Source organism: Tetrao urogallus, assembly GCF_951394365.1.
Source record: "Tetrao urogallus genome assembly, chromosome: 1".
NCBI classification, from domain to species: Eukaryota; Metazoa; Chordata; class Aves; order Galliformes; family Phasianidae; genus Tetrao; species Tetrao urogallus.
In genome coordinates, this window is record NC_136813.1 from 28,378,935 (window position 1) to 28,391,423 (window position 12,489).

Genomic DNA, 12,489 nt, shown 5'->3' on the forward strand with positions numbered 1-12,489 from the left:
GGTTGTTCAGAAAGGATGGGCATGCAGCAGTTAGCATGAAGGGACAAATGCTTTACTGAGAACAGATTGGAGGCCTACAACTCTCCTTCCAGCTTCAAAAATTACTGGCCCTGCTTTGCTGATATTATCCAGTGCCCCAGTTGTGCTGCAGTAAATGCTGGTGGAATACCAGTAGAGTGGATGGCAGATGCTGACCCTGGCTTATGTGCCATCCCAAAATTCTGTCTCCGGAATTCACTGCTGGGGACACAGTACTGAGCTGGAGGGGACACTGCCCTGAGCCAGCAGAACATCTCCTGCGTTCTTACTTAAAATTTCAGGTGAATGTCAGAGGAAAATGTGAACTGGTAGTGCAAAAACCTCTCCTCAAAACCTACTGTGAGACCCAGGAGAGCAGACAGAGCTTCACACAGCAAGCTTACATCCAAAGGATGAAGAAAGCTGCCTGATTCACCAGCTGGCTCAGGGGGAATACATCCTCAAATGCCCCATTCATCCAAACCTGTAAAGAGGTCTGGACTGACACACTCAGATGTAGACGCTTACAGGAGAGGTGCCAAGGTGGCCTGAATGCTTTTCCTACAGCCTCTTGCCAGGCAGAAAACAGACTTGGCTAAAAGAGAGGAGGGACTTTTTGAGTGGCCAAATAGCATCCCTCAAAGGTAGGCCTGAGGGGGTAACTGGGGTCTTCCCATCCTCAGGGCGCCGTATGGGCTACCCCTGGCGCCATGTGCACCAGCAAGTAGTCATCCCAGATGTAGGGATGGGAAGAAGCTTGACTTTGCTATTTGAAGGGAGCAAGATCCGCTTTTAGGAAGGTCATTTTCCAAAAGTGCCCAGCCAAAAAAACATTAGATTGAAGCCCAGGAGTTCCAATTTGTTGTTCAGTTTGAGTGAACCAGTCCAGTGGCAATAATGAATATAGCTAGAGGCTGCACCTTTTGCTTATTAAGGCTTGATGGCAGAGTCATCAAACTGTAGAATCATGAAGACTGAAAATGACCACTAAGATCATCCAGGCCAATCGTCAACCGTATCCCAACCATGCCCACTAACCACGTCCCTCAGTGCCACATCTACGCAGTTCATGAACACCTTCACGGGTGGTGACTCCACCACCTCCCCAGGCAGCCCATTCCACTGCCCAACCACTCTTTCAGAGAAGTTTTTCCTGACACCCACCCCGAGATTCCTTGCACCGATGCCTTGAAGTGTGAGATTTGCCGGTTGGAAGCATTCGTGCAGCTACCGACTGCACACTGGCAGTAAATAAATAATAAATAGTTGGATGCCTGCCGTTACTTTGGGAACAGAGAAAAGGAGACATTTAAGCAAATCAATTCACTCTCTTGTCCTTAAGCCTGTCTGGAAATATTCTCCAAATCTCTTCCACGCTGCAAAAATTATCTCCTCATCTACAAGTGAATGTGAGGAACTGAGAGATACATATTCCTCCCAGCTTTGATGTTTTCTGGGGTGGTTGTGTTGTCAGCTGTTCCAATGTTTGCAAAATTTCACTTATTTATCTATTTTTATGCACAGCTCTCTGCAGCCTGGCAGAGCCAGTATTGCTGTATTGATTCAGGAGCTCACAGCAGTGACCACCCGGTCCCACACTGATGCAGATGCTGTACATGGACTGCTCCATCCCTCACCCCCAGAGCTGAATCGCTTTTAAAATGAGGCAAAAGAAGAAAGAAAGCTACTTTCATCTGTTTTGAAGGGGGGGAGGATTACAAAGGCTAAACGAGCCATATGAGTACTTAGTGAGCAATCCTAAAGAGCACCCTGATAGGAAGTTCTGGCAGAGAGCTAATTAAATTAGCCCTCTTTGATTTATTAACAAGCAGAGCAGCACAACACACAAGATTGTCCCACAAAACGAACGTGCTTTCCTATTCCCTTGGCTGCTTAGTGCATTTGCCTCCCCCCAGATAACCGGTGGTGGGAACTCTGTTTTGACGAGCCCCAGTGGCTCAGTAGATCTCCCTGCCCACCAGCACAGATACATGCCAGTAATGATACACAACAGCATCTTATTATTATTTTTTTTCTATGCTTCCCTAATTCCTTCTTTTTTAATGCCTAACACAACCTAATGGCTAATTAGTAATTTCCTGCCCACCAATATGCGGATGAATGAGAAGCAAAAGCCTTCAGCATGTTTAATTATTCTGTTGATTTAGAAGCCACTTTTTCCCAGCGCAGTCCCTCCCCGTGCATGTATTCCCATGCATCACACATTTCATTACTTTTAGGAGCACACTCTGTACCTTTACATGCTCTTGCAGCTCCAGCATCCCGCACCTACAGCGTTCTGCATCCAACCCAGACACGCTGCTGACTTTAAAAGGAGTTACCCCAAGTTACAGCGGACCCCACGCCTGCTGATGTCTGCTGGTTTTTATTTATTAGTTCATTTGTTTGCGGGGGTAGGGCGCATTATTTTTGCACTGGGGAAATGTCTCTCCTGTAAAGGAGCAGAATATAACATTAACAAAGCATCGGAGAGTGACAAAAACTGAAAGCAAAGCCCGCAACCGCACAGGCGTGAATCTATTTATATAGCGAGCGCTACTTGTGCTTCACCCTGAGAGGAGCTGTAACTCCCTCTGCATATGTGATTTTCCTCCCAGGCTGCACAGTGAAGCCTGCTTCACCTATTCCTGCCACTTTCCTACAGTTTTGTTGGTGGGTTTCTCTCCTACCCGTTCCATTTATCTCCGGTATTAGGGAGCCCTTCGCTAAATGAAGCCAATTAATAAATGGAGACGTTAAGCAATCAATTGTGCCTGCCTATCTCCCCAGCCCTGCGTACTCCCGGCTGTAATCGCAAGATAAATGCGATGTGCTGATGTATGGTAATGTTCAATAATACATTCTCCGCCAGGCTCGATTCATCAGGGACTTTCTGGAGGGGAGGCATTCGTTATTGGCTGTCTCCGGACCTCAAGGATAACAGTTCTGTCCTTTCCATTGGCCGACCCACTGCTGCAAGCCTCTTCCCGTCTTATTTTGATGATGAATATGAAGGCATGCTGAGCCGTGCCGGAGCGCAGCGCTCGCCGACTGCACTCTCTCCCAGCCTCAAGGACTGCGGGGCTGCCTCGCTGCCTCCCCTGCCCGCCGCTGGCAGCAGCAACCCCCGAAGTTGGGATGCTTTTCTTCACCCAGTGCTTTGGGGCTGTCTTAGATCTCATTCACCTGCGGTTTCAACACTACAAAGCGAAGAGGGTTTTCTCAGCCGCCGGGCAGCTCGTCTGCGTCGTCAACCCAACGCACAGCCTGAAGGTGAGCCAAAGAGATTTGCTCTCTCCCCATTTCTCTGCTCCCTTACCCCTTCCTCCCTGCTGCTGCCATTTCTCCCCGGGGAAGCATGATGATCCAACAGTGTGGGGAGAGCGTGGTTATCACCACGCAGCCCCGGCAGAGGGATGGATGCTCACAGTGCTGCAGGAGCACTTTGGGGATGAAGGAAGGAGAGCATCCCGCAGCCAGAGTAGCTGTAGGCAGCCACCGGTGCTCACATTGGCAAAGTTTCCCATTCATCCACGAGATAAGAAGGCATGCTGTGAGCATTTTGGGGGGGGAGGTAAAAAGTTAGTTTGATGAATTAGCATGTTTTCTTTTAAAGGGCTCTGGTGTGGCTAGTGCTGCCAGTGTGTGACAGTGTGCTGCTGGTGTGTGACAATGTGATGCTAGGGAGCAGGATGAGGGGGGCTCTCCCACAGCCCAGGGATCTCTGCCTGTTGTCCATGCTTTCTTTGGAGCAGAAAAAGCAGTTTTTGCCTCCCAAGGGGAGCTTGAAGGCATTCTTTGGGCACCGAAAGCCTCCTTCGCCCTCTGCAAGGTGAAGCTATTTTAAGGCTGGAGAATACATTTGCCTTAATGCAAAACTATTTATAGAGCCCATAAAACACTTCTCTTGTGAGCGTGGTTCTGGATTTACACTGACAAAGTGTCAACAGTTCCATCTACGCCAAAGCCCTGATGCTTTCACACAGAGCCACAGCAGTGGGTAAGGCGGTGGCTGGGGGGCTTCAGGGACTGCATGGCAGCAACGAGGGTCCACCTTTAGCACAGTGACTCCTGTCCTGCTGAAAGCCCCTCGCAGACCTGACCTGCAGGGCAGACTCAGCAGGGAATTGAATTCAGGACAACTCATCCAGGCTGGATGTGGCTCTGGGCAGCCTGGTCTGGTGGTTGGCGACCCTGCACATAGCAGGGGGGTTGAAACTAGATGATCTTCGAGGTCCTTTTCAACCCAGACCATTCTATGATTCTATGATTCTAGTATGTCTGGCTCTGCTTTCCCACACCAAGAGGTCTGCTGGCAGGGTGACCTCCTCCTTGGGGCAGCATCCCCCTGATGGGAATAGCAACACTTCAAGAAAGCATATTTCTGGAGCTGTATTTGCAGTGTGGGGCAGGTAGAGGTATTTCCCAGCACAGCAGCAGCTTGGAGAGGGTTCTCCTGCAGGGCTGCCAGGGGATGTTTTGGGGACAGCTTGCCTCTCATGTCATCACATCCTCTGCCACTGCTGGCACTGCTCAAACATCCCACAGCCCTCTCCTTCTCTCAAAGGGATCTTTCCATGCAGATGGGCAAAGCATGCTGCTGGAAGAAACAGCTGCCTCTGTGAGTGCACAGGGAGATTTGGTAAATGAGCTCTTCTGTTCCTGACCCCTTTTAAATGATTGCCTCCCGCTACTTTTGTCTGCAATCTGAATTATGAAAAAAAAAAAAAAAGCCCTTGGCATCCAATGGTTTTTGAAGGTCATGTTACAATGGCACAGTCTGAGGAGACACCCCACAGGCACACGGTCCACTTCCCTCCCCCATGATAACTGGGACAGAACCTGGGACACCTCCCAAGCTGCAGATTCACTTCACTTGCCTTTAAAAGTGCCAGAAGAAAAGTTAGAATCACAGAATATCCTGATTTGGAAAGGACCCCTAGGGATCGCTGAGTTCAACTTGTGATGCTTCCGTTCCCCTCCATTAAACACGTGGGATATTTCAGCACATTAAAATTCCTCATAGCCAATCTCCCCATTGCTGGGACTCAGCCCAGCAGAGAGGTGAGTGATCTCAGTACAGCCTTGCTTGAGTGCAAAGCTCCCTCGGAACAAAACAGGAGCTTTTAGGAAAGGTGCAATGTGCAAATGAAGCACAGTGATCAGGCTGAAATTTCACGTTCCCCCATACATCCCCTTTGTGCCAGCAGGCAAACGTAATTAGCTGACACAAAACCACCGTGGATGGGAAAAAAAAAAGTGGTACACCCCAAGCAGTCAGCTCATCTTCCCTCCTAGCATGCAGAAGGGTCACTTTCCATGGGCAGGGCACATTGTCCAAAAGGTGCCAAAAACTGGGCAAAGGAACCTGCTTCTGCCCTGGGGCTGAACCTGTTCCTCTGCAGTGGATTGTGGTATTATGACTACTTGATGTTTTGGAGTCTATTACTTCCAACTGGGTCACTGCATCTGTAACATTTTGCTGACAGCCTCCACATCTACCTTAACAATTGACAAGCGGAGTGAAAACTGTATTAAGGTTCACAGTTGATGAATACGAGCCTGCTAGGAAACAAGGGCCGGGAGCAAAGTCATTCCTTCAAAGCTTTAATGACTGTGCTTACCCCACAATTGTAAGCTCTTTGCAAAGGGATTATCTCCTTCTGTGTTTCTACAGCACTCTGGTGAGGGGACTGCTGGCTGACTTGTGCAAATGATGAATGATGGGCATCGTGTTCTGCTGTGATTGTGCGCCTTGACATTTCACACACAGCTCAGGTCCCCCGTCAGTGTGTATAACCCCACTGAAGTCCAAACACGGCAGAACCCACGGAAGGCTCGGAGATGTGGTTGGCATCTCAACCCCCACTGATTGTGATGGCGGTTGGCCACCACAGTGTGCACCAGAGATTTGGCACCATGGATCTCAGCGGGAGGCAAAGGACAGGCATCCACCAGGGCCTGTCTTGCACAGCACTGCGGTCACAGCACCCATGTTTGGCCAGCTGCTGCATACGGCTCTGTTAAACACATCCTCTTCATTCCAAGAGTTATGAGCTTATGAAATTATAGAATGACTTTGGTTGGATCATCAAGTTCCAACCTTCCTGCCTTGGGAAGCGGTTTTAACTCTCCTGAGTGCTGGAAAGAAGTGTAACGTTCGTGTGAAAAACACTCTTCCCCATCTCTGTAAGACTTAAATAACTCATTAAATTGAGAGAAGACGCACATGTGAAGGATGGCATAAACAGTTTAACTTTACATTCAGCAAGGATCTCAGTGCTGTTTATTGGGCCAGTCTGCATTCTAGAATTATTTGATGTGAGAAGCATATCTGCACTGAGTGAGTGCATTTGAATCCTATTCTAACTGCTTGGTTCTGTGCACAGTGGCAGTCAAATGGCTTTGTAATCTATTTTATCCCCAGCAGGATTAAAATGCTATGGTACACAGTACCCCCATGAGATGTACTCTTACACTCGGTGTAAACAAGGATATGGGCATTGCAATGTGCAGCTCACAGCCTCTAGCCAGCCCACACCACCATCTCAGTGCAGGGCTGGAGTCTGGGGAAATCAAATGGTGTTTTCCCATCTGAAGCAACTGGATCTAACAGCCAGGGCAAGAGAGGCTTTGGTAGCCCAGGGTGCCTGCAAACCTAGGGTCTTGTCCTGTGATGGGGACAAGGGAACACTGGGCAATGTAAACTCCAAAATCCTTTTGTACGGAAGCAGCAAGTAGATAATGATGGGTACCAGGAGTTCTTCCATCCCATAACTCACTGATCTTGCAGACCCATACATGCACTCCACATGGTCCATAGCATGAGAGAGCAGAGTAGCATGGAAAAGCAGAGCAACTCCAAGCTCCATCATCAGAAATAACAGCAACCTCTGGGAGGATGGGAAGTGAGGGGAAAAGCCACTGCTCCTGAAGTTTCTATGCTAATATGCTCCTTGCCCAAGTTGATGGGTGCTATAGCTCTGGTTAGAGGGATACAGGGACAAAGGGACATCAGTTTCCTTCCCTACGTATGGATGGAGATTTTGGTTTGGGGCTGGAACTGCTGGTATGAATTTTAATACTGAACCCGACCTGACTGCAGGATGCATCAGATCAGTTGTCATCCACGGGAGACAGTGCAGTCATGGTAATGCTAGAGAAACCCTTCTCCCCCCCTCCCCGTGGGATGTTTGGCAGCAGGGATTAGGAGCAGCAATCAGACACATCACATTGTGCTCTAATCCTCCTGCTCTGAGCTGGCTCAGTATAGACATGCATATACATGAGCCATACACAACAGTCCTGACACCTCCCTCAGGAGCAATGCTGCCCCAAAGCTATTGCCATTGCAGACTCATGGGGTGCAGAAGAAATCAGAATGTTTTAATAAAAGCCTTGATTCTGTGAAATGAGTCGTGAGGTCTCAGCGTGCTTCCAAACAGATGTAAGTTACACCCAGAGATTTCCATCATTAGCACAAATCTGTGTGATTTGGCAGTAGTCTCTGGATAGAAGCCAAGCACTGAGCATGGTCCTGCAAGACCCAGACATTCAGAAGTCCAGGCTCAGGTCTTTGAGCATCACTAAACTACTCAGAGTCAGAATTTGCAAATAGTGCAGTTTTTGTTTAGAATGAAGGAAAGGAGCTGCTGGCTGTGCCCTGCCTTCCCAGGGCTTTGGCACTCCCTGCACATAGGGAATCCCTCATCTTGTCCTCCCTGGCTCAGAGCTGAGGCTTTAGGTAGCCCTGGCATCCCCCATGCCCTCTTCTGTCAGCATCTCCTGGCTTGGTATGGACCAGAGAAAATCAGTGAATCCTGCAGAAGTCTTTGCCCAGCTTTACTCAGGACTGAGCGAGGCAGTGGGAAAGATGTGCTTTTATGGTTGTAACGAGGACCCCTGAGATGCCAGCTTGTTCCTGGCCCTCAGCTCTCCATCCCCTGCTCTCTCTGATCAGGGGAGCAACTTCCCAACTCTGCATGTATGTGCTTCATTTGGAAGTGAGAAACAGGGATTTGGGAAGTTAAACACCTCATCAGGCTGCTTTATTTTTCCTTTTCTTCATAGCTTGTCTCTTTTCATTAGGTGCCATTTCTTCTGAGCTATCCTCATGCTGCACATTGCTGCCTATACAAAACCCTTAAGGCAAAACATTCTCTTTGTCTGTCATTCAGTAAGCTAGTTTTGCCTATTTTTTTCTTCTTTTTACTCTTGCTGAAGGAAAGCATCACTAACTTTACTGCAACTTTGGGTCCCTTCTGTGCCCTTAAGCTCCTTCAGAAGAAACCACAGTCATTCAGACCTCAGCTTGTTTGGTGACACATTTCCACACTAACTGTAGAAGTCCTGTTTTAAAACAGTTACCAGCAAGATGGGGAGAGCTACGGAATTAAAAGCAAGGTTGCTAACACCACTTTTATTCCAACAAGAAATCACAGAATCATAGAATCATAGCATCATAGAATGGCCTGGGTTGAAAAGGACCACAGTGATCATCTAGTTTCAGCTGCCTGCTATGTGGTTGCCAACCACCAGACCAGGCTGCTCAGACTAAAACCAGCCTGGCCTTGAATGCCTCCGGGGATGGGGCATCCACAACCTCCTTGGGCAACCTTTTCCAGTGCGTCACCACCCTCTGAATGAAAAACATCCTCCCAGTATCTAACTAAACCTCCCCTGTCTCAGCTTAAATCCATACTTTACATGCTTGCAAAGTTCTGTTGCTCTTAGGCACCGGATAGCAATCCCAGCAAGCAGATCCTGCTGGCGGACTCATGGCCACATGTCACACAGGGCAGGGAGCCATGACCACTGTTTATTCACTAGTGTTGGTGAACCATGGATTCATAGAATTATACCATAGAATGACTTACATTGGAAGGGACCTTAAAGCTCAGCCTGTTCCAACTCTGGAGTGACCTGCTGCCCACAGCCACCTTCAGCACTGCTCAGCTCTCCCAGTGCTCTCATCTAGGAGGGGAAGAGCACTCAGGTGCTGCAGATGAATTGCCCGACACATTTGCATGTACGAGTCATAGAAGTTTTATTTATTTAGAGGCATTTCTGAGCATCACATGTAACATTAATAGATTTATCTTTAGCTCGTCTTGTTACTCTCAACAATGACAAAAAAACATTGTAAGAGAATGCTGGAGACCTCCAAGTGCTTTGCATGTTTATTTCGATGTGTGTTTTCCCTCCTGTTTGGCCTCTTCAGTAGAAAATATATCATGTACTCAGCTTTGGTGTTGTAACTGGTACCGTAAACACGCAAACACTGAGCTCCAGAGTGAAATGCCCATCAACCTCCGGGCACTGCATGGCAGAGATGAGACACAGCTCCTTGTGAGCTTCTCAAATACAGGATCACACAGTGTGTCGCATCGAGTGTCAGCTGAATTGGAAAGAGAAACAGAGAAATGGAGCACAAATGAGACAGAAAAAGATGAAATTAGTAACCTCCCCTTGTGCAGAAAACAAATAAACACTTGAGACAAACAAGGAGGTGGCTGCTATGGAATCAGAAAACCACATCAGTGAAGGGTGAAAATGTTCTTCCGCTGTCAGGGATTGTCATGTGGCAAATAAGCCAAGAAGTAAGAGAGACAACAGAGTGAATCACCATCACATGAGGATCATATAGGGCAGTGATGTGACAGTCAGTATTGTCCTGAGCTTGGCAGGAACACCCAGGGGTGCAGGGTGAAACACATGCACAGATTCCAAAATATATCTGTTTTGTAGGATCACATCCCTTATTCAGACACATCTATTCTCATAGCATTCAAACTGGCCTGCTTTAGGCAAAGCAAGCAAATAAACCATGGACATTGCCACCACTGCCAGACGAGCGCGGAAAATACCTAATGAAAATGAGAGGTGGACCCATACAAAGGAGGCACTCAACAATCCAAGGATCAGCAAAGAAGACTGACACTAGTGGAAAAGGATTGAGCAATGCTAGTTACACAAGTATCTGATGATTTAAACTCATCAGAAATACAAGTCTTTATGGTATCCACAGCCCTGGGATAGTAGGAGCTAATAAAAAGAGTCTGAGTTGAAAGGAAAGTCACTCTGGCAAGCAAAAGATGTCAGAAGAGAGTGAGAAGTATTTCAAAATATGCTGTGGGATAAGCACCCTCGTTGGTGATCACAAGCAATACAAAAAAAAAACTATCTGAAGAGGGGAGGATAGATTGTTTGACATCTGTCTGCAAAGACTTTTCACCCCAGGACAACACTGAACATCTTCCTAAAGATCACTGAGTGACTTCCGTGGCGCAAATAATCCTCTCCACCAGCTCTGCCTTTCATTCTCCTTATGGGATAGCTGCCAGCAGAACAAACTTACACTCAGTTTATTCAATTAACTGCTTCTTGATTACATTCCCCCTCCAGCAGGATCCCTAATGCTTCAGAGCTGGTTTTCGGTGCATGTGCTGTGTTAATTAGCTATGCATAGAGGTACAAAGCAGAGAGGCGACATAGTTAGTGTCATTTCCCTTCCCTGCCTGGATTCTGGCTTTGTGCATAGAAACACAGTGTGGCTGAGGCTGGCAGGGCCCTCTGGGTCCCTCTTCTCAATCCCCTGCCCCAGCAGGACACCCAGAGCAGGGTGCCCAGGGCCACGTCCAGGAGGCTCTGGGATATCCCCAAGGAGGAGACCCCACAGCCTCTGTGCAGCCTGTGCCAGTGCTCTGTCACTGCACAGCACTGAAGGGCTCCTGGTGTTCCCAGGCTCAGTGGAGTGTTTTCTCCTTAATCAATGAAAGCCATGGATGCTGCCCAAATTCTGGACTTAGGATGAAATAGCATCACTTAAGATGAAAAATTGATGACTTCTCTGATTTATTAGGCTAGTTCATGGTTTGTAGATCATGAATGTGTACGGATGATCTGTGTTTTTCTGGGACATTTTAAAATATTGTCAGCCTACATGACTCAGAAATTGGTTGCTCAGAGAGGTGGTCCCATCCCTGGAGACGTTCAAGATCAAATTGTACAGGGCTCCAAAAACCTGATCTATCTGAAGATGTCCCTCTTAATTGCAAGGATGAATTAGATTGTCTCTTCCAACTCAAGCAATCCTATATTCTATGACTTTCTTGGTCCCTAAGAGCTGTCTCTGCACTGGTGCAGGTGCAACAGAGAGGAGCCTAACCCCGCTCCTCACTCCACCCCCACTCATTTCACAGGCCTTGGCTGGTTGAATAAAAGAGTTGGCTCTGGTATGCCAGACTGCACAGGCAGCTGTAATGTGGGCTTGTGTTTCCCATCTGTTGTAGGAATGGAGCTTTCAGTGGTGAAGGCACTGGGATGGGGAATATCTCAGGCCACTGCAGCAAGCTTCATCAAAGGGTATCTGACATGAGCCCAGAGCATCGCTCCTTCAGCCGTGCTTTGCTGATTCTTAAGGCTTGGTGGCCAGGGGGAGATGTTTGCACTTCACTTCCTCCACTCATATTCCTACAGTGTAGCCATGGTGTGGCCAGAGGCTTATCTGGCTCATTGAATTTCCCCTCTGCCATCCTTCTGGAAGATGTTTTTGGGGGACAACTCTACTGGTGAATCAAACAGTATCCTATATAAGTAGCTTTCCCAAGACAGATATGAGAATCTTTCTTCCAGATGCAATTCCTCTTTTGAATCTCAGGGGAGGAAATAATGAAACTTTAAAAATAAGCAAAACTTTTCCTGGGTTTCTTCTATCACAGAAAATATTTCAAAAATGAGACTCAAAAGTACTGAGGTCATGCAAGGTTGGACAAATGTAACTGATGGCTTGTAAGTAACTGATTATACAGGCTGAATTTTCTTTCAGGCTGTTGGTAGAAGATGAAAGAACTATCAGAAGACAGATCTGAAGCCAGCTTAATCTCCAGTTGCTTCACAAGGTGGTTGGAGATAATTTAGTGTTGCAGGTACACATGAGCTTACTAGGGAGGTCTCTTAATAATTTTTAAGCTTTTAATGATTTTTTTTTTTTAAATAATAAATCAGTGAGTAGGAAAAACTATCCCAGTTTACAAACAAATCCAGGCTGTATTTGCGTATTTTGATATTTTGCTGCTTTAATTGAAGCAACTTTAATTTGCCAGAGACCAATCAACAGCCTATAGCAAAGAGAACTTGTTCTGATGAAGCAGATGCTGGAGAATGGAAGACCTTTTCTCTACTTACTCAAAGGGAAAACTAATTGATGCTGAAAGCTGCCTTTCAGCATTTTTTGTGGTAGTAACTTTTGCTTTGTGGCTTTTACAGCACAAAAGAAACTTGTAGGTCAAGTAGCTTCTGTGTTGGCTTTCATGCAAAAGGGCAAGCTGCACGCTGCTGTATCTGCAACCTGGGTGCTCAGTAAGGAGTGTGCCTCCTGGGGTTTGCAAACACCTGAGATCTGAAAGAGACCTCAGTCCAGCCCTCTAATGTGGAGAAGCCCTATTGCCCAAATCCAGTCTTGCAGACAAT

General features: G+C 47.3%; 1 protein-coding gene across 1 annotated transcript in view; it reads left to right on the top strand.

Moving 5' to 3' along the window:
- Positions 1-3,156: 3,156 nt before the first annotated feature.
- Positions 3,157-12,489, top strand: part of SIAH3 (siah E3 ubiquitin protein ligase family member 3) — a gene marked incomplete at both ends in the record, with an annotated part of 37,364 nt that continues 28,031 nt past the window's right edge. Inside the window, one exon of the mRNA XM_079539202.1 lies at positions 3,157-3,291. Coding sequence (XP_079395328.1) covers positions 3,157-3,291 — 135 coding nt within the window. The remainder of the gene's footprint in view (positions 3,292-12,489) is intronic.